General features: G+C 42.5%; 2 protein-coding genes across 8 annotated transcripts in view; one reads left to right on the top strand and one right to left on the bottom strand.

Annotated features, from left to right (window-relative positions):
- The window catches only part of TPD52L1 (TPD52 like 1), an 86657-nt gene that overhangs the window by 18037 nt on the left and 45511 nt on the right, over window positions 1–23109 (bottom strand). For all 7 annotated transcript variants that reach the window (XM_073337210.1, XM_073337211.1, XM_073337213.1 and 4 more), the window contains one exon: window positions 4455–4556. In XM_073337210.1, coding sequence (XP_073193311.1) covers window positions 4455–4556 — 102 coding nt within the window. The remainder of the gene's footprint in view (window positions 1–4454; window positions 4557–23109) is intronic.
- The window catches only part of HDDC2 (HD domain containing 2), a 75865-nt gene that overhangs the window by 37243 nt on the left and 15513 nt on the right, over window positions 1–23109 (top strand). The window lies entirely within an intron of this gene.

The raw sequence follows: 23109 nt of genomic DNA, 5'->3' as shown, positions 1-23109 counted from the left end.
TTCCCTGTATTGTAAGGGACTATTATTCAGTGTTGAACCTCCCATACACACAGTGATTATGATGTTTAAAGGCAGACTGAATAGAAAGAAGGTGTGTTTGAACGAAGATGAACATTCACCATTCTTTAAGGATTTAAAAAGTTGCACATTTTTTCCTTATTTCTGAAATGCCAGTTTATTCTAGGCATTTGTGCAACACCTAACACAAAGCGGCCCTAACTTAATCCTAAGGGAGAATTGTAATAATTTTTAAAACGCTAAAAAAAGAAAATTAATTCTGCCAAAACCAAAAAAAAAGGAAAAGGAAAACTGCTCCAGAAACGGCTATAATTCTTCCACACTGATGCAGGATGTAAACTCCCAAATCAATTAGTTGGGATATTACATTCTATAATTAATGAATTTTCAACTGGAAAAGAGAAATACATGCCAGTTTCTTGTCAGTGGTCTTAAAAATCCAATGTATTACTCTAAATAATTCTGTACAACCAAAATAAACCCTGTGGTGAAACAGTCTGCTATATACTAACAACACAGACTTCTCAAATGATCTCTGCTGGCTTTATGATTAGGGACGTGGCTCAGTGCATGTTATTGGGCTACATGTCTTGTTTCACTTTATGCAAAATTTTAAAGGACGGACTCTACCATCCCATCAGTCCATACCCATGGCTAGTGTACAAACTAAGGGCTAGATTGCAATTTGGACTACATACCCCTGACACAGCACAAAGGGGAAGTAAAAGCATGCCTATGCTCCTGAACATGGGCTAGCCATATTGTGGGTGTGGGCGTGCCGGGAGAAGCAGCATCTGCTACTCCTCCAGTTCACAGCAAAGGGGATTGGGATGGCATGGTCCTGGAGTGGTCGAACTACATGCTATCCCTTGCTATGGGCTTTTTCCTTATGGCACAATCTAGTGCTAAGTGACACAGGGGCTAGATGCTACAAAGAGTACATAGAGTTGGTCAGCAGCAGGAATCAGCCACACTATGCCTTACAACACTGAATGTACTGCATGTACAATACAGCAGTCACACAACAGAATCCAGTATTGCTAGAAATATAGGCAGAACAATTAAAGACTAGGTCATTCATTGTCACACTGAACGAAGCCAGGACAGTTAAAGATAACACACATGACAAACCAACCACTGCTGAGCTCATGGATTTGGGTGTGTTATTGAACATGACTGCCTGGGAGTTACTGGCATGTGATATTAATGTCACATATCCTGACCAAATGTATGGGCTCTGGCGTCTCTTGCTGACGGATTTAGTAAACAATCACTCTATAGCACTGGTTTAGCTGCCAACACCAGGACCTGCCCACAGGATTCTTATAGTAGCGAGACACCTACCTACCATGTATCTATGCAGTAGGCACTATTAACACAGTCTGATCTCCTGCACATTGGGGAGGTGGTGTCCATTACTGTTTGTGTTATTCTATGGCTTCTCCACTCTTCTGCGGTTTAACAATTGGACTCCTGACCTTGTACTACCATACGGACACAGGCGCTGACTTATATTTTTCCAGATGGGTGCTCCACCGCTGCTCCACCCCCACTCCACCTTTTCCTGCCACACATGCCACATACTACACAATGCTGTCCTTCCCAGTGCTTTCTCTGAGAATTCAGCTTCTTGAGGACAATAATGGAACATGACTTAGGGGAGAGTCTAGCACAGACCTTGCTCCACTTTACATGCTATTTGCACTACTTTTGATAGGTGACTTTTTTTGTCCATATCATCAGGGGTAATCATGGTGGAATATTCTTTTGGATTATCTACTGGGACCCTTCATCTTCAGGGGGAAAAAAAAGAGTGGGTGGGGGCTTCTGACAATGCCATGCAAAATGATCAGTCCACACTGGGCTCAGGAAACCAATGGGAGGCATGTTCTGCTAATATGAGGCATTGTGAACAAAGCCAGGACAGTTCAAGATAACACACATGACAAACCCTGTCAGCCCTGGCTGTGGAGATAATTACTGGGTGAACATTAGCCATTTGTATCTGTAGTGCAGAAGGCCAGATTCACTCAGCCAGATTCACACATGGAGAACAGTGACTTGAGAGACAAGGAGGGAAGAATGTGTGAAAAGTCATACGGTGCTGAGACCTGACAAGATTCTTGCATTTTACTGTAGAATCTCCAGTACTCTAGACTCTACCCCTATGAGACTAACTTCAAACCCAGTGCAAAGCACAAGGACAGGGATTTTGACTGGGAGGTGCTGAGTGGATGGAATCTTCCCTACCTGTGATCAGGTGCCAGTGCAGAGACTGGCATAGTCACACTACACCACTGTTCTACGTTCTGGATTATAACAGGGGCAAAGGGCTTGTCCATTATTCGGAGGTTGTGCCCAGACCCTGGCCATAAGCCTAACATGCCACAGCCCCAGCCACAGCAAAGCAGAGCTCAAGGGGTACAGATTCCCCTTACACAGCCTCTGGCCTCTCCTCTCTTCATGCTGAACAGCAGCAGTGGTTCTGGTGCTTGCTAAGCCTTGCTGTGCTGGGAGGGGGCTGAGAAGGGAGTATCAGGATTTATCAAGCTTTCAAATTTAACAAATAAGTAGCAGAAAAACAAAAATAAAACTCCTTATTCGGCTGCAAAGAATTATACACAAAACATTCACAGCAAAACCTGCCTGCATTTGAAATACTGTAAATTGGGTTAATGCTGCAATTTAACTATATTTGCTTTAGTCATGCATTGCTCAATTACCACAAAAATATTTGTGTGGCTCTTATTCTGTAATTGCATCTGTGAGGGTTTAAGCGTCTATGTGGATCCAATGGCAGGACTGGAGCCTTGAGCAGTTAAGCATGAAATCTGGTTGCACTAGTCTACCAGCAATTGAGAAAAATATACTGCAGACTTGATTTCCCCATTGTATAGTGATTCAATTTTTAAAAATAGATCTATTTTGGGGTTTTCAATAGTGCTACCTTTTACAACTAATATACAGCAAGTGATTCAAAGTACAAGAGTATCTTCTACAGAGCTCTTCCCCCTGTAAATATCTCAGTGCTGGTGAACTGAGTTGCTATCAGATCTTTAGCCTTTCTGCTCAATTATGTGATTTGCGCACACATTTCTTTTGAGTTAGTCCACTAACTTTCCCTTTGAAAGGACAGAACAAGGCTTTTTGTGCTAGGACTCATCAAATCTAAAGTGTTAAGAAATTTAGTGTCTGCAATACAGAAAAATACATCACTACAAAAAGCCTATTAACTAAAAATGCTGGAGGAGAAATTCTGTGCGCCTACCCTTTTTAAAAAAAACACACTTCATATTGTTTATAGTTTCTTCCTTTGTTCCTTTATTCTGAGAGATCCTAGTGAAATTAACCTTTTTAAAGATACACTTGTCAGGTAGCTAAAGCCCAACACTTTGCTGGTAAAAAGCACAGATCCTAACATTTTCATAATATTTATATTTTCAATTAAACTTCTTTGGATCTGAACACTCCCAGCAGTGTTTGCAACCAAAACTTTACAGACTTGTGCTAGCATGTGAAAACTGGAAAGTGAACCTGAAATTAAAGTCTGGTTTATATACTGATTAAGCCCAATGAAATACAAATAATAAGCAAACAGTATTTTAATATTCTTTGTTTTAAAAATCAAAGGTACCACTAGTAATTCTTAACGGGTCTGAGGACCAAGATGGGCAATATGAGGTTCTGCACTAGTGGCAAGTGTCAGACTAGGTGCCTTGTTGCCCTTTAGGGCTAGAAAGAGGAGTTTTAGATCAGTGGAAAGGGAAGATTCCCAGAATCCCAATGGGTCAAACAGTACTTGCTTCTAGCTCTGGAAAGGCCCAAGATATCAGATACATTTGGGATTCTTTAATTTTACATTCAGGCTAACGTCTTGACCTTGCAAAGAGATCTGTGTGCATGTGTGTGTCCTGCAAAGAGTCCCACTGAAGTCAACATGACTCATGTGGAAGAAAGGGTTTGTACCTTCACCTCTCTGCAGGCTCCATATTTTTTTATATTACACCCACTGTATTTCTGGAGTGAGCTGATGAAAGTGCCCAAAATGCTTTTCAATTTATGTTTCCAAGAATAGTTCAGACTGAGGCCTGTGTTCGTAGAAAGAGGTCTGTCTCTAAAATCCCATTTGTGAATAAATTAGAGTAGTGAAAAGTTAGCTGCATTTCCCCCCACTTTTATCTATACACCTCCCTAGGTTTGCAAAGTTATTTAGAAGGGATTCCAAGTTGCAATACCTTTTCTTTCTACCAGGATTCATAACAGAAATACATTTTAATACACAATTTTTTCCTTTAGGCTGAAAAATGTATAAAAATCACCACAACAAGCAGTCTCAGTAGTAATACTTTAAACCCTAATTTTAGAAAGGCAGACAAAAACCTGCCATGTGTTTTATCTCCCTCCCTGCAAATAAAATCAGAAGTGAATTTCTGTACCTCATATCTCCAAATTTCTTGCTGATGGCTGTTCCTACATTGCTGATAGCTGCTGTTGCCTTCTGTCCTGCATGGCTCAGAGTTTTGTGTGTTTTCTTATAACTAGAAATAAAAGCAAAATAGTGGTAAATTGGTCATATAAAAACAGACAACAGATGCTCATCTGTGCTGCAATTCATTTTCATTCTCCATATTTCTAAACTTGAAAACCATTTCTACGAAGGGTTAAGAATGGAGATGGTTTGTCAGGTTAAGGTGTGCAATGCATGATTCTTACGCAGCTTTCCAAATGCAGGCTGGCCCTAATATGGCCATATTACTCTCCAGTGGAGTGAATCCCTCCCTGGGTCCCCCCTCAGAGACCATATCCTTTAAGTGGGTTGGTGCCATCCATTTAAAGGTGAAATGCAGTGATTCATTATACACCTTAAATTCTGGAATATATTTTAATATAATGAAGATCAAAACAGTTTATAGAAATATCAGACACTATTTCACTAAATCCATCATTGTAAAGTGAGGGGGAAATTGTCCCTCAGCAGCAGCTGATATAGTATTGTACAGATATACATCCCAGCAAAAGTCTGAAGATACAATGTAGGTTTCTAACCATCAGAGGAGTTCTGGAATAGCCTTCCAAGGGAACCAGTGGGGGCTAAAGACCTATCTGGCTTTAAGATTAAACTCGATAAATTTACGGAGGAGATGGTATGATGGGATAACATGATTTTGGCAATTAATTGATCTTTAACTATTCATGATAAATAGGCCCAATAGCCTGTGATGGGATTTAGATGGAGTGGGATTTGAGTTACTACAGAGAATTCTTTCTTGGGTATCTGGCTGGTGAATACTGCCCATAATGCTCAGGGTTCAGCTGATCGCCATATTTGGGGTCGGGAAGGAATTTTCCTCCAGGGCAGATTGGAAGAGGCCCTGGGGGTTTTTCATCTTCCCCTGTAGTATGTGGCTCGGGTCACTTGCTGGAGGATTCTCTGCTCCTTGAAGTCTTTAAACCATAATTTGAGGACTTCAGTAGCTCAGACATAGGTGAGAGGTTTATTGCAGGAGTAGGTGGGTGAGATTCTGTGGTCTGCATTGTGCAGGAGGTCAGACTAGATGATCATAATGGTCCCGTCTGACCTTAATATCTATGAATGTATGACTCAAAACACATCTTCTGTTTGAGTGCATGGGAAAAGCAAGGAATCTCAAAAGCTGTTGTAAATTTTGCTACAACTTGACTTATAATTTATATTCCTGGACACATCATCATCATCAGAGCTGATCAAGTAACAAAAACAATTGAGTTGAAATTTTAGCACTTTTTCTTGCATTTTTGGTCTAAATACGAACCTATGAAAAATCAAATTTTGAAAAATGTCAACCAATATTATTAATATTGCAATAGAAAACATAAGGTGTGTTGGCACTACACTTACAGGAAGATACAGTCCCTAGCCACAAAGAGCTTGTACTTTGCCTTTATTAAGTATGTCATAGCCAGTAAAAATCAGGGTGATGACCAGCACATTTATTGTTATCTCTGTACACACACACACACTCCATACATGTGTAGTTTTATATATACACACACACTCTCTATATAAAAACTCCCCTCAGTTGCTCATATACACAGTCATTGTCTGTGCAATTTTTTTTTGTTATCTGCAACTATTAATTTTGTAACCTGGTATTTAATCCTTACATCTTACTTTTTTAATTCAAGTGTTGCTTACTTAGGGCTTGATTCTGCTCCACTAAAGTAAATGGCAGTATATCCTTGACATCAATGGGAGTAGGCACAAACACTTATTGCTTCGGAAAATTAGCTTAATTCTCTCAGTCCTACTCTATATCATTGGACTATCAAAATAACAGCTTCATATTTGACTTTTATATATGTGTGTATATATACACATTTATTTAAAACACACCCTAAAATGTTTTACTTATCTTTTCAATTAGGTAAAGTAATGCCAATCTTTTGCATTGCACTTTGTTTTATTCATTAGATACTGAAGGAAATAAAAATGCTAGTAAGATGAAAAAAGGCTCCTGAAGTAATCTGGACAGCAGATGCATATTCAAAGCAGTTCTGAAATCTTTCTTAAATCACTCATGTAATGTATGGCATGTGTGTTCAGACACAATCGTCTTAATTCACATACTGCTGATTTATAGGACATGCTTTGACTTGTCATGCTTTCATTCCCTTTCAATGCTGTTTAACCTACGAATTGTGAAACAGTTTATCATTCCACTTTTCTGCACTGACAATTCTTTTGCTGAGCAGACAAGTTCTGATCACATTAAAGCCGCCCTCTCTAGGGTATAACAGGACGTTTTCAGTGAAGCAAAATAAGCCCCAAATTAGGAATGATGACCTAACAACAAATGAAAGCACTTGCAATAAATTACCTTATACTCTGTCTATGTTGGTGGACAGGAACATGAAAGCATTATTTTGTTGGTCTTATTTATCCTTTCAGCACATGCAACAGAAAAAAACATAGAAAACCATACACTGGAGACCTGTTGGGAAACCTCATTGCCTAGTTCCTTCAGCAGAAAATTGTTGTCTTACTTCCTATACATATGAAAATAATATAGCTTCGGCAGGTGGGAGCCAATGGGGACAAAAGAGAGAAAATAAAATAAAATTTATTCACATTTACCATATAGTATGTCATATATATTACCCACATTACCTCCATGCTATGTCTTTTATAGCATATAATGATAAAAGAAGCAGAATTAAGAATTGCCAGGCAAATCGTGCTCCTTACTCTGGTAAAATCTCAAACTTGATTACTGCATTTTTTCCCAATGAACACACTTTGGTTATATATACTCTGTCCCCCCAAAGACAAATGTTTGCCAGACGATTCAGCAGGTGACAGTTCTAGAACTTCAGTGCTCTGCTCCTGTTCTCAGTAAGTGACTTTGCTATGACGACTGCAAGTGCTGGAGAAAAGAGCGACTTGCAAAGGAAAGAACAGGGATTATGCCTGGTGGTGGTTTTCTGGGGTTTTTTAATGATATGTAAAGAAGGCGCAAAAGTTAGTGTGTTTTTAAAAGGGTCTCATCTCCCCTTCCCACTCCTGCTTGTTTTTCACCTTAGAAATATCAAGAATGTCACATTTTTTGGTTTGAGTCTTACATGTGTATTGTGAGCTCTCTCAGCACTGTATTGAAAGGAGGCGGGTGGGAATGTTGAATCTTTAAAGCAATCTTTTCTCCCAGCTGCATATTTAGATATTGGAGTAAAATGGGTGTTACCAAAAACATACAAAAGCCAGAGAGTTTTAAACATTTTTAACAAGAACTACTTCCCCTCACATTTTATTATGTTTAATTGCTTGGTATCTCTAATACCATAATCTTCCCAGCACTTCTCCACAGACCTGCTCCAAAGTCTATGGAAGTCAAAGGAAGGTCTTTCCAGTAACTTGAATGGGCTTTGGATAGAGCCCCAGCTGTTTAGAAAGCCTTTCAGGGAAAAAAGGTAGACAATGTTTTACTTTTCAACATGATAAACAATTTGGGGGTGAAGGTGGACCATGAAGAAACCTTTTAGGCCTTCTGTATACAACCAAGAAGCTTTAAAAAAAGGGGGGGGAGATACAAATCCATTGTTTTCCCTCATTTTTAGGTCATCTTTCAAAGGCACATTCAGGAACCAGGCTTGCTAAGCAGACCTGGTATCTGGCCTTTCAACCTCCAGGTCATCAATTCAAATCCACTGCAAGTTGGTGACAGAAGGTTTTGACAGTTGATTGATAACATCTGCCAAATAAGTTGGAGGTCTCATTCAAATTCACAGCAGACAGATGCTCACCTCACAGAATGCCATCAAAACTGGCTCCACAAGGGGGTGCCCCAGCAACGAGAGCAGGACTGAATAACCATGGTGACTGAAACCTCATCTTAACAGGGTTGCCAACTTTCTCATTGCAGAAAACTGAACACCCTTGCCCCACCCCTTTTCATAGACCCTGCCCCCTGCCGCCAGCCCCAGAGTTCCCATTGGCTGTGGTTCGCGGACAATGGGAGCTTCAGAGCCGGCGCTCAGGCAGCATGCGGAGCCTCCTAGGCCACCCCTGCACCTTGGGGCCGCCAGGACATGTCACCACTTCCAGGAGCCACGCAAAGCCAGGGCGGGCAGGCAGCCAGCCTTAGACCCGCTGCACCACCAACTGGACTTTTAATAGCCTGGTCAGCAGTGCTGACCACTACCCTTAGGTGGTGCCAAAGCCAGGGGTTCTAGCACACTGCTGGAGCAAAGTAAGGAAGCTCCACTTAGTGTGACAAAGCTCTGTCCTTGCCTCCGTGAGTCCTGCATTTCCTGGCGGATTTTGCTAGCCTCAGAGGCTCACTGTGACCCTCCACGTAACCCTTCTCTCTAGAGAGAGAGAGAAGGGTCACAGTCTAGTGAGCCATTTTCATCATAAGCCAGCGAGGGAGGTGAGAAGTTATCCTTCCTTGCACAGTCTCTGTTGTCTCCCAGTCTCAGTGATTAATGAGGGGGCAAAGTGGGGGGGGGGGAAGCCCGGGCCCACCCTCTACTCCGGGCTCCAGCCCAGGGACCCTAATAGTATCAGCTATGGTAGCTGACCTTTTAGAAACATGACATGTACAATTCCCTGGGCTACTTGCCCCACAGCAGCTCTCAATTCCTCAAGCTCCACTTCACCCTTACCTCAGGGCCTCCTTCCTTGTGCCTGATATGGTGTGTACTACTCAGTCTCTCCAACAGCACAACTTCCTCCCACAGCTCCTGACATGCACACCCACCTGACTAACTGGGAGGCTTTTAACTAGTTTCAGTCAGCCCCTGATAGGTTGATTGGGACACCTGAAGCCAAGCATTCTCCCTGCCTTCTGGAAAGTTAATTGGCCCCAGGTGTCTTAATTGATCTGGAGCAGCTGCCATTTCACTTATCCTGGTACCAGGGATTTATTTAGCCTGGAGCTAATATATCTATCTCCCACTACTCTTCTATAGCCATCTGGCCTTGCCCCATCACATTAGCTTGTAAGCTCTTTGGGAGCTGGGACTGTCTTTGTTCTGGTTTGTATAGCGCTTAGCACAATGGGGTCCTGTCCATGACTAGGGCTCCTCAGCACTACTAAATAAATAAATAAAAATTGCTGCTTCCTGTGACAAGATTTTTTCTTTAGATAACTGGAAAGTTCGATTCTTTAGCGCTGACAATCTGGCACCTTTTACAAAAACACCCAGGTCTCATTAAATGATAGTATGTGTTTAAAATTGAGAGATGCTATTTTATTAAATTATTCTTTCTAATTTGCCTTATTTTTTTAAAAGTGATTCTCCCATCACTAATGCCAGCTTTATACCTATGTAATTCAAATGATATCAATGAACGTTCTCTAGTGCAAGAGAGAGCAGGATGGGACTTAAAATAACTTTTTACAGCTCTCAGCATACAGCTATGTGGATTGTCTTTATTAAAAAAATCAAATATAAACATTTTAGCATCATGGAAAGATTCATTCTTTCACAGTGGAAGCAAAATATACCCCAAAAGAATGCATTTTTGCACATTGTGGTTGAAATCTTGGCTCTGTTAAAGTCAACAGAAATCTAAATTTCCTCTCCAAGGCACTGCTACTGTGTGCTAGGTTGATGCTGTGAGTGACCAGTATGTTTCCCCCCCTGCTACATAAATACCAAATGCAATGGATCACATGTATCTAATGCTCCCCCCACCCTCAAAACAAAAACACACCTGCCTGCCACATGGAATTCACTCTAACCCAGGGGTGGGAAAACTTTTTTGGGCCGAGGGCCACATCTGGGTGGGGAAATTGTATGCAGGGCCGGGGCAGCGGGTTGGGGTGTGGTGTGCAGGAACGGGCTCAGGGCAAGGGATTGGGGCAGAGGAGGGGTTCGGGGTGTAGGAGGGGGCTCAGGGAAGGGAGTTGGGGTGCACAGGGGTGCAGGGTGCAGCAGGGGACTCGGGGCAGGGAGTTGGGGTGCAGGCAAGGAGTTGGGGGTAGGGGCGCAGGAGGGGTGAAAAGTGGCTCCGGGGTGGCAACGGCATGCACTGGGGCCAGGGCAGACTATGTGCAAGCCTGCCCTGGCCCCACGCAGTGCCACTCTGGGAAGCGGCTGGAACCACATCCCTGTGCAGCCCCTCCGCGAGCTGCTCTTGCACTCCTCCAGGTACCTCCCCCGAAGCTCCCATTGGCCGCTGTTCTCTGTTCCCGACCAATGGGAGCCGGGGGTGTGTGTGTGTGCCTGGAGGCAAGGGCAACGCACAGAGCTCTCTGCGCCCCCACCCGCAGGGGCTGCGCAGGGACGTGGTACCTGCCACTTCTGAGAGCGGTGCGGGGCCTGCGGCACCACAGGGGGCAATCCCTTGGGCCGGATCCGGCCCGCGGGCCGTAGTTTGCCCACCTCTGCTCTAACCTCTACTTCTGATCTATCACATACACCGCAAAAGCCCCTGGAAAGTTGATAACATTTTATAAATATGCTGCTGATTAGAGACAAATTCAGAGGCTACAACCCAAATTCGTCAGATTCACACACAACAATTGATTTGTATTTCTAGGGATTAGAGGTTATCCCAAACTGACCAGCCAAAAGCAACATGCAATTTGATGGCTCTTTTCAGTAGAGGTAAAATAAATTCCATTCTCTCTGCCATCAACTTACCTTGGTCTTAAATGATTACATTTTCCAATGCTAAGCTCCATGCTGTCTTAAATAGGAATGCTTGAATAAATCAGGGCCATAATACAGATGAGCATAATTACAAGGTCCGCACTTCCTGATAGCCATATAAGGAGCATGTCACAAGGGAATTCATTTATGGGTTTAATGTAACTGGAAGCCAAGGCAAGAAATCTCTAGGAAATAGCAAGTGTGTTATTTAACAGAGAGAGTGACTGTACTCAAAAAAAATCTCAGTTATAATTTAGAGCTGAATATTTGAACAAAACAGCTAGTACACGCCTTTTCTTTTTCACATGAGTATAAGCAGCTCTATGCCACAAACCACCCAGGTGTCTTATCTACGTATGTATTGCAAGTTCTACACATGGCACTGAAATGTTAAAAGGATAATCCCCAAATGCCTGTGTCCAGCAGAAAAGCACTTTAGTTAACAAACATAAATACATAGAAGACGACAAACTCTCATTTGTGTCTATAAAACACTACTTTGCTTAGAGCACACGTTCATTCCAGGGACTAGATGAAATAAGGCAGATTGTCAGTCTGATGAATATAACTTTTTGTAGATCCCATAAGTACTCTGTTCTTCCTAATGTTTCTGTTAGGAAGAAGGCAGAATTTGTGTTCCTAATACTATAGATGTTATATAACACTAAATCCATCTAAGACGGTTATACAAATAGTATTTTTTGAGCTAATGACACCACCAACTCTCTGGAAAGCTGAGCTCAGATGTGGAAAAAATGGCAGGGCTGGAGTAGGAAAGCTTTGTGAAACTGTCAAACACTAACGGGAACAATAACGAAACAATAAATCAACAAGACAACAGGCAACATTGGCCATTATGGAGACAGGAACTTTAACTTGGACTCTGCTAAAATTACTTCAGGGTCAATCTAACACAGGGATGAAATCAAAGCTTTCTCCCCTCAGATTTTTATCCTCCTTTCAGATCACTAGGAGGCATGTAATATTTTTCACAAATGACAAGTCCACACAGTTTAGTGGTTTTGCCTCATTATACATGGTTACTGAATTTTATGTTAACCGTGCATTTGTTAAACATTATTTGTTCAGATGCTTTTGGCGCCTCATATTTATATGCATAAAAGTCTTTCTTTTTAGACCATGTCAATGATACTGGTAAGTGGTGACCTCTTTAGCAGTGTTTCTGACTTCTGGGGACATTATTACATCTCATCAGCATTAATAGCATGAGCCAACTCTTTTCAAATTCTCATGCAACATATACTTACTTGCTGTTTTTTTTAAATACGCTCCACAATTTAAATGATTTTCAGAAGCCTCTAAGGGTAGCAATGAAATTCAGTATTCAGGTTAAGAACTACTAAGGCGAATTCAAATTTGCTCTGAGAAAAAAAGTGTAGTATAGACAGTGTTTATTAATTACCTCCTCGGACTGCCGAATGCTCATATCTGCTGAGTCATGTGATCTATAACAGCTTTTCACTATTGGCCTTCAAGCGACCATTATTTATAATTACTTGGTAAGCACTGACATCATGGGATCCGTGAACATAAATGATAAGGTCTTAAATGGTCAACAGCTGGCTGAAACAGGGCCAAATGACCCTGAGTCTTCAGATTGAGAAGCCTAAGATGCATTTAGAGTGAAGATATTCAAGAACATTGACTCACTTGTGTTAGTTTCACACGGTAAATTTATTAGGCCTCTCTTCATGCTCACACTGATGTAAACCCACTGAGTTTAATAGTTACTCCAGATTTACACTAGCCTATGTAAGAGGAGAATCAGACACTGATTTCAATAGAATTACTCCTGAATTACATTCAATTATAAAAATCAGGCCTCCTGTATTTAAGGCATCTACATTTATTTCATGGTATCAGAGGAGAGGGAAGAGGGGATGCATGTCGGGGAGGGGGAGGTGGGTTTTTTTTGTTTTTGTTTTTTTTAGATTGTCCATTTTTCACTCTGCTTGCTTTATCCAAAAAAGGGTTAAATAGAATTTGACACCTGAGCAAATATGGTACATGAACCACTACCAGGATTAATCTGTAATTTAAACTGAACTGCCTCAATCTGAGTATTTCTAGTATTTACCTTTTGTTACTTTGTTACCTTCAGCTGTAGCAATTTAGTTTAAAACTTCTTTTTTAAATGAAATTCTCAGCTCATTTTTCTCTGCAGGAGATAGTACTTAGTGATTCCAATAACCTTCATGATGATATTATTGGAGGCAATCTTACAGCAGACATGCACCATGTAGTTAGATGATTTTTTCCACAAACTATGTACAGTAAAATAAACTTCATGAATTATTGTGCCACTGTGGTGCTGGATAAACTTACCTCCCAGGGAGCTAAGATATCCTCCATACGTAAAGTAGACTTACAGTATATTTTGATCATATCACCACCTAACAAGCTTGAACGTTATGTAATCCTTCTCGCCTATTTGCATTGTCTTGAATGATGAGAACAAGGCACTACTGCTGATTTTTATGGCAGACTTAATTCAACCAAATAAAGGGAAATATTGCTTCACACAATATGTAATCAGCAAAAAATACTGCTTCACACAATGTATTGTTAGGCTGCACATATTTATGAGGTCATCAAGTTAGATACTGTAACTGGATACTTAAATGACCAACATTTGCAATTACACAGAATAAAACTAGATAATCAAATCTCATGCTTCAAGGTACCAGCTGATCTCATGTCAGGAAGGAATTGCTCAACTGTCAAATGAAGTTTGACCTTCCTTTGTAGACTCAAACATAAGCCAGTAGAAAAAGGATATCAATATATTATTTCTATCTCATATGGCAAGTCATGTATTTGATATGACATTTTGATTTAAAAACTTGCATTCTATAGAACTAACAACATATTAGTTAGATTAAGAATTGGCTCATTGACACATCTCAAATACAGTGAGTGTGGCTGTTTCTAATGGGTCTCCCAGGATTGGTTCTTTGTCCAATGCCATTCAATTTTTTTTTTTAAATCAATGATATAGATGAAATCTTTGTTGATAAAGTTGGCAGGTGACACAAAGATTGGTGGGACTGTAAATAAAGAAAACAGCTTACTGTTACAGAATGATCTGAAATTGCATGGTTCAGTGGTCACAATCCAACAAGATATACATCTCATCATATCAAGTCCCTGCCATTACAAGTGCCTCAGGAATTGGTAACACCTTGGTCTCTCCTGTTCTCTTCCTGTGGCACACAACAGTTCGGTCTCCTGAGGACTGAAATGCTTAGTCTAACCCAATTTACTGTACAGGGGTAACTGAGTGAAATTAATGGCCTGGGTTATGAAGGCTTAATGAGCTAATGGTTCCTTCTGGCATTAAATTCTATGAAACTATGAATAATAGTGTATAATATTTTAAAATCAGCTTCAGTAAAGTGTATGACAACATATACTGTAAATTAATGTACCTTCATTTTGCTAACGACATTCAATGTTGTTCTGTTTCGGTCTTTTCTGGCAAAGAATAATCCATTAGGAGCTCTCCTCCATGATAAAGCTTTCATGAGATGCAAGATGACTCAAACAAACAACAAAACCATACAAGAACAGAGCCTGGTGGCAGAAGCCACGTCTTACAGAGCTTGCTTCTTTTTCTGTTTAAAGCATTAGTCAGCTGAAGAATGAAATGTTCTAGAATGAATGTAAAGCAGCTGCATTTCTGGAAAACACTTGACTTTATAGATATTTTGCTGGGGATTTCATGTGAAAGCTGAGGGCTGACTAGAGCATTAACTAACATTTAATTTGAGCTTTAAAATGCATGTAAATGATATATGTTGCAAGAGTAGTCTATTCTAATAATCCACAGTTAAGAACATGTTCTTAAGAATGTCAGTGGCTGAGCTTGTATCTTGCCATCTCATCCATGCAGATAAGCACAAAGGTTTATCAGTGACCTGAACTTAATTCCGACTCTGCAATTGTGTGACAGCAGTTGCAGCTTTCTCTCCTCTTCCTACCTGAAACCTATTATAGCATTTACAGTAGCAGTGAAGCCAAAATGTAACTATTTTGCCTAATATAGCATTGTAATTGTCTCCAGTGATGGCCAGCTCACTAAAATGACACCCAGAAGCATCCCATCAGGGATTAATTAAAAAAAAAAAAATCTATATTTAAAGAAAAGGAAAACCCTTTTATCAGCATTCACTGGCACTGCTCTAGTTAAAGGTGTATCAGCACTTTCAGGATAAACCTTTATTTTCAGGGATTTATAATTTGGATCAACACTATCAAAGGTCAAATTTATAGCATCAATTGAATTAATCCATTTGTACCAGGTCAGAATATAGTCCTTCAACTGTAATTTGGAACAAAACAAACACCCCCCCCGCCAAAGTTATGCCTGACAGGATTTTTGTTAACAATGTAGCCTCTCTCCAAATATATTAAGACAAATAGAAATTACACGGGCACTCTGAAGGGAGAATACCACCTCAAATAATTCCAAGGAATTATGCCCCAGTTTGCCCTCACCCATGGAGAAATCTAAAGAGCAGGCCAGAGGGTCTGGAGACTTATGTATGAGGTGTGCATACAGCAACCGAGTGTGACTGAAGCTCAGGCACACATCTCCAAGCTTGCTTTGTCTTCCTGGCTTAGGTGGCGGATCAGTGAAGCTGCAGCAGCGCGTGCTTCAGTGTGGTCTGTACAAGACTTCCCAGAACCCTGGGTAATTCCTTGGCTGGCTTGCCCAGACGAAGTGCGTACCGCCATGGCCTTACAACTCTGAGCAAGTTACATTAAAGCGAACAGTACAGACACCCTGTGATGTTCTCTTGGTACAGTTCCTTTCCCTTGTCCCCTGTAAAATGGGCAGAGGGCTCTGCCCACAAAACCTGCAGATCCTGGGAGATCTGCCAAAGGCTAGTACTGTGCATACAGCACTCTGCGCTGCCTCTTGGGTCTCCTGCCTTGGCTCCATGACTACACTGAAGTCACTGAATGAAATTCCAGCCTCACTGAAGTCAAAACAGTTTTGCCATTGACTTAAATGACCAAGATTTCACCTATTACATCTGTCTGGATCTCCACTCAGAGCAGGAGGGAGGGTGGGGAGAGAATCTACAGGATCAAGAAGGGTCCACTGAGACATTAATACTGACTGTTATATGTAATACTGTCCACTGTCCTGTCATATTTAAAACTGTGAAATGTTTTGGGAAAACAATTGGAAGACGCAGTTGGCCATCAAGGCACAACTTATATCTAGTCAGACTTGCAGTGAGACACACCAGAAAGAGAATGTGGGTAATGTACAAAAAAAGTCGAGTGCTGTGATTAAGATTTCTTTGAACAAAAGTCACAAAAGGACGTGATCTGCTGTCGGACCTGTGCAACCTTGCAGACTTCAACAGGATTGAACAGGAGTAACAGAGCAGAATCTGATCCAGGATCTATACTCCATACTGTGAACATCATTTTAAAAGGGGTTAGAGTGAGTTTATGCTTGCGATTGATTTTGACCTGAAGTAACAAGTAAGTTTAAATGCCTTTGGTGATCTCATTCGCATCCCCGTTTGTGCTTCATCATATTTGGCACAACTCTCAGATACTATTCAAGACTGACTAGAATAGAAAGGGGGAGGCAAATCATGACAGAAGTGAAGCTAAAGAGGAATAGAAATATAGGGGCAGATACTGCCACCCTCACTCATGCTGAATAGTGCCTTGCTCCATGAGTAGTCCCTTCTGATTTCAAGATGACTACTTCTTAAGTAAGGACCTGTTGTGTTGTGAATAAGGATGGCAGAAAGTAGCTTACAGAAAGGTATGAACAGCAGCTGTCTGCATTATGGGCCTGATGCAGAGCTCACTGAAGTCAGTAGGAGGACACCCATGACCGTACTGGGCTTTAGAGTGGGATTCGTGCTGGTGAAACCAATATTGTTATTCCATCACTTTTAAGAGCACTATATTTACTTGCAAATTTTAAAGAACACTTCTAAAAGCAGTGACACATAGCTAGCAAAAATTCCCATGTAACCCCTTGGGGTTTAGAGAGCATAGCCCCTTTAAATCTTTTTCCTATTGGGAAGTGGGAGCAGAGAGAAAGGAGGGAAACTTGGGGCTGCAGCCGGGAGGCCCGGGACAAAGTGAAGGAGAGAGAACCTGCCTGAAGCCTGGGAAGGACAGGGTGGCCGATCAGGGACACCCCTGGACAGGAGCCAGGGGGAGCACTGTGCCAGGGAGGAATTGCCCGAGAAGGACAGGCTGAGCTGGACCCAGCATCACTGCTGCTCAGAACTGCATGGGGCTGTGAGTACTGGGGCTTGTGACTCTGCACTGGGAATAAGGAGGAAAGCTGCTAGTTAGTTAAGTGGGGAGGTTGTCGCTCTGTGTGGCTTTGCAGAGAGCAGCAGAAGACGGCACCGGAGGGGTTTGTTGGGGAAAGTTCACTGGCGCTGAAGATGACCAGGAGCACCCAAGACTCACCACTGCACTTGAACTTTGCTCAGGACTCCTGAACTCTGTGTGCAGACATTGCTCAGTGTCTGCTCTTTCAAACTGTGCTACCACTGGGCCTGTGGGGCCTTGGTTTGGATACAGCCCTGTTCTACCGCTCCCCCTACATTTCCCCTTGTTGTTTTTCTCCTCTCATCTCTCTGTAAATAAACATCTCCCTTTGTTATATCCACTGTACTTACCCTGTGGGTAAGTCTGTTCACTCTGTGGGCTTTGGAACAGGTGCCCCTGTGGTGGAAGGAATTTTTCCTGCTGCATTCCTGCGCGCGTCCTCTCTTGGCCGGAGCTGTCTGCAGAGCAGACTCCATCTTGGCCACGAGGGTGCTACAGTTACACCCACATTTCCATTCTAATCATTACTTCTGCTTGTTATTAGTCCTGTGTGGGAATTCAGAACACTGCATTCTCAAAATTCCACAGCAGGACTACAATTGCCCATAAATTATGGCTGACTGTTCTAGAGTATCAGAATTCTCTCTCATATTACTCATATTATATGAGTAATACATACATATTATCTCATATTACTGTATAGTTACTTGTCATATTAATAAGGACTCCATGTATTGCAGATTTTAAATCCTACAAATGCACACAACACCGTGTCCTTATGTTTTCACGTTAACTGGTGGAAATCTGCACAACGAAATAAAGGTTCCCACAAGTAGTAAGGTCTGACTCACCCACAGGATTATTGAGAATTCTCCTGAAGTTCCCTGTGAGCAGAGGAGACCTTGTCCACATGGATTCTCAGTAGGGTTTTGGGGAGGTATCCTTGTTCCATCTCTGCAGGTGGGGGTAAGGGCCAGAGGCGTCTGTTGGATTCTCTAATCCCTGCCCAACTCACAAGTAAGTGGCATAAGTTCCTTCAGAAAGACAGTTAAGTCATCCTTTGCACATGCAACACCCCCTGAGGTTTCAAAGGACAGTTAGCATTTGAGTGAGGCCTTGGCACCATGTCTCCTATTGGAACCATGTTGGCTATGGCAACAGTTAGCTAAAGGTGGTGAGCACAGTTCCTTGATTGTGGTAGATCTGCTGAGATGTGTGCACATCTTGGGTAACTCTGGGTTTGGAGGGGGGTAATCCCTTCACCTCTCGCCACTTTCGCAAGACGTGAAAACCCTGCCCCTGCTGAGAGAAGAAATACAGGAATTCTTGGAAGGCAAAACCAAGGGGGCCAATCCTGGGTGGCACTCTGGCAGATCCACACGAGCACAAAGCAGCCCTACACTGGTGGATCCAGCCCTCAGAGGATCACTCCTGAGTAGGGGTATCCTCTGGTGATGTCAAGCCAAGATAGCTGCTCCTAACACCAACTCTAAAGTCGCCCTCATAAGTATCCTAAAGTTGCCATCTGGACAGTTTTTCTACTGCCTTGCCAGTCACCAGTCAAAAGATGCAATATGCCACTTTTTTTTTTTGCGCTGCACACATGCAGCCACACACATGGTGATCTTAACTACTGGCTGCATGTCTGACACCTGGGAGCACACCATGGCCCAGCCAGTACCCAGGTCCCATGCTGTGTGAATTCTGAGCCCTCACCTGCCAAAACCACGGCAGTGCTTCTTGGCACTGGGGACTGGCCAGGAAGTTGGACGGACGCATCACCTGAGGGCGAGGCTGACCAGCCAGGAGGATAAGCTAAGGAGAAGGGTGGGGAAGGCAGAGGCTTCTGGGCGGGGACAGTAGGCAGACTTCCCTGGACTGTGCTGTCAGAGGTCTCAGTGCCAGCCTTAGAAAGGCTGAAGCAGAGACTATTATGGCAGACCACAGAACTCATATGGACATAGATGCAGTAGGTCTAACCCATACAAGCCTGTTGTGACTTATACAAGCCTGTTGAGTGGCTGTCGGTACAGTCTTGTGCCCTGGCACAGGGTTGCAGAATGATTTCAACTCTCCTTCCCCTAGGTTGTTTGGGGCTGGAGCTGGCCAGTGGCTGGTTTTTCTGAATCTCAGGAGGTGTCAACCCAAAAGGGACATGGCCAAAGCTTTTCTGTGCTTTGTTGTTACTATAACAGCCCCTTGGCATTGACAGCCATTGTAGATCATAGCAAGACTCTTTACGCTTTCCATCCTCAGCTGCACTAAGCAGTCCTCATTCTGAATAGTGAAATATCCTGAGAAATTGTTTTTTCCTTGTGAGGTCCAATGTAGGGGAATGGCATATAGATGCGCATATGGAAATGCTATATAGCAGTATTTGCTATTAAATAGCATCCTGGCTCAGTATTCAAGCCACAGATCCTGTCCATGCTAAGAGCCATATTTTCCAAAGCTTAAGTTATTGACATTCATAGCTATGCCCCTAATTGTTTTGGTACAACTAACCGGGGGAAATATAGGAACAGAAGGAATGGTGAAAGCAGCTCTGTGTTTCTCATTCAAAAGTAGGGCTGGTGGAAAATTTTCCATTGAAACCATTTTTGACAGAAAACTGGGTATTAACTATAATTTTTTTTTTAAAGTTGGCTCTCTATATAAAAAACTGAAATTTTCCACAAACACCCAAAATGCCTGAAAACTGAAATATTTTGATTTGGATAGCTCACCCATGGTGCCTCATGGGCATTGTACTTCTGTTTACTCATGTCTTCTCTATGGTCTGTTGTCCTCAGCCAGGCAACATCTCCCATGATGCAATCAAAGTTCCCTTGCCACAATGGCAGACTATGGTGCATCATGGGAGATAAAGTCCAGTCAGGGAGCCTTGCTTATAGAGGAGAATGGGAGCATGAGGTACCTGAAATACAACTCCCAAAAGACACCACAGCTGCATTAATGAATCTAAATGTTTCAGTTTTCAGGCAAAAATATTTTGGTTTTTTAATTTCTGCCAAAAAGTTGAAAATTTCCATGGGAGGGCACGGGGGGAGGGGGAGGGAGAGGGAGCGGGATCCCATTTCACTTGCTAACTCTAGTCAAAAGCAATAAAACATGAAGAAAGGTTATGAGGCATCTGCAAGAGAATAGGCGTGTAACTTTCAGTCACTTCCTAAAGAACTTGTCTTTCAAAACCCTTCTCTAAAAGTCATTTTCTGTAGTTTTCTGTACTTGCAATGAGAAATACATACTGTAAATTGTCTTTTAGTGGTTAAGGGGAGGAGTCAAGATGAAGCTGGGATTCTACGGTGACATTTTAAATAATTCATTATTTAATAATTTAGTTTATAATCACTGACTTGGGCTTTTAAAACAGTATTACTGCTTTTTATTTCAGTTTCATAAAATGCAATAAATCACCAATATTCTCTATGAATCTCCATACATGTTTTGCTACATGACCTATGGGTTGACTTGCTGTCCATTTAAGAGGAGCTGATTTGATGAGCGGTTTAGGTAAAAGGAGGTTCTGTGACAATTGGAGGCATCATAAGACGGAGTAAAACTGGGGTGTTCCTTGGGAGCCATCAGACTACACTGTGACATGAAAGAAGCTACCACCACATCATCATTAGGAAAAGTTTGGGTATAAGAAATTATTCCCTGATAATTTACTAGTCCCGATGCTATTGCTACCCAAGATGCTGGAGTGTCCTGCTGCTGCTGCTACCAGAAAGTCCCAGAAGGGCACTGATGGGCAAAACTGCAGGCAAAGTTACCTCTGACTGGATGACCACGGTGAGGATAAAGTGTGGACCAGAGACCTAGGAATCTTTTTGAGATATATTCAGTGCTTCATGAGAGAGATTGGTGTTCACAGGCATAGCAGGATAAATTAACCTGACATCTGTAGTTTTCATCATATGAAATTTAATGGAAGAAACAACACCAGCAAGCACTGAACTCTTTAGAGCTGTTTTTCTTCTCTCTCTTCAACGCTTAGCCAGACAGTTGGCCGTAGTGATCGTTCACCATTTGGTCCATTTCTGCACAACTGTGAAGGCTTGATGGCCTCAGAGTCCAACATCGGAACAGACTTGATGAACCCATAACAGGTGGTCTGCCTCTGGGACACCTCCACCCCTCGATTGGTGGAATTTTATCCTGGGATGTTACAAGCCACCCAGAGAATGGCGTTTGCTGGCACGTCTTGTGGCATTCTTGCAACATGTCAGAAAAAGTAAGGCGCCATCTGCAGACAATGGCCCTAGTAGTCGGTAGACTGGAGCAGCCATAAACACCTGCATTACAGATTAAGTCATTCCACTTTATGCCCAATGTATGATGTTGGCATTTTGGGTGGAAAGCCTCCAACTTTGCCCAGTCTGAGTGGCGTAGTGTCCATGTTTTGCAGCCATACAACAGTATAGGGAGGATACAGCTCGAATAGATCCTGAACTTGGTTGTCATGCTGAGATGATGTTGGTTCCATATTCATTGTAAACGACCCATGGCAGATGTTGCAATGCCAATCCAATGGAGAACCTCCGTGTGAGAGTTGGAGGAACTGGTGAGTATAGAACCCAAATAGCAAAAGCTGGAGACTGCTTTGACAGTTTCATTATTCAAAGAGATTGGAGTCATGGGTGAATAGATTTTGCAGCTTTGTCTTTGACCGTAAAACATGGAGGCCAATCTTAGCCCACTCCTCCTCCATTTTCTGGAGTGCCTCATGAAACCTGTCGGGGTTCTGTACTAGAAGATCATCATCAGCGTAGTCAAGGTCTGAGATGCCTAGGACCTGACTGAATGCTGCATTATGAAATCTATTGCCTGACAAAAGAGCGCAGGGCCAAGATACAGCCCTGCCTGACACCAGATACTGATTTTAAAAAGGTTCTGACATCCGATTCCCCAGATGTAAATGGGCCGTGGTTCCATTATGTAGCTCTCTAATCAAGTCCAGCAGAGTGGTAGGGACACCTATGCCCTTTAAGGCCTTCCATAGTACAACACAGTCAACTGAATCAAATGTAGCCTTAAGATCAATGTATGCTACGTGCAGGGCCTTCCTGAACTCATGGTGTATCTCCGACAACAAGCGGAGGACCAAAATGGCATGGACCTGTTCCTCGTAAAGCCCGACTGTTGGGGGCAATTCTTCCAATGTAGCAGAGGCTCCAAACGTGCCAGCAGAACATGCGTAAACACCTTCCCTGGAACAGACAGCAAGGTGATCAGCCTGTAGCTCTTACATTCACTGTGCGGTCCTTTGCCTCAGAGTGAGATCACAATACCGTCCTTTCAGATGGCTGGCAAGGTTCCTGTTCTCCATACCAGATAAAAGATGGCCAGATGCGATTCTGCTATAGGGTCAATAGCACATTTTAGCAGCTCTGAGGGGATGCGATCAGCACCGGCTTCACGATCATCTTTCAGTTTATAGATGACACTCTTCATCTAATGTTGGTGCATCAGTACAAATGTCTGGGTCTGGAACTGCAGTGGGCTGCTCTGAGCAAGCACCAGCCAGAGGGTGGTTCAGGGCACTGTGATAATGTTCCACCCAGCATGAGAGGATGTCATCATTGATTTACATGGATGGCCTTGGCTGCCGTTCAG

This window comes from Lepidochelys kempii, chromosome 3, assembly GCF_965140265.1.
Source record: "Lepidochelys kempii isolate rLepKem1 chromosome 3, rLepKem1.hap2, whole genome shotgun sequence".
Classification (NCBI taxonomy): domain Eukaryota; kingdom Metazoa; phylum Chordata; order Testudines; family Cheloniidae; genus Lepidochelys; species Lepidochelys kempii.
This window is presented reverse-complemented; position numbering and strand designations above follow the sequence as displayed.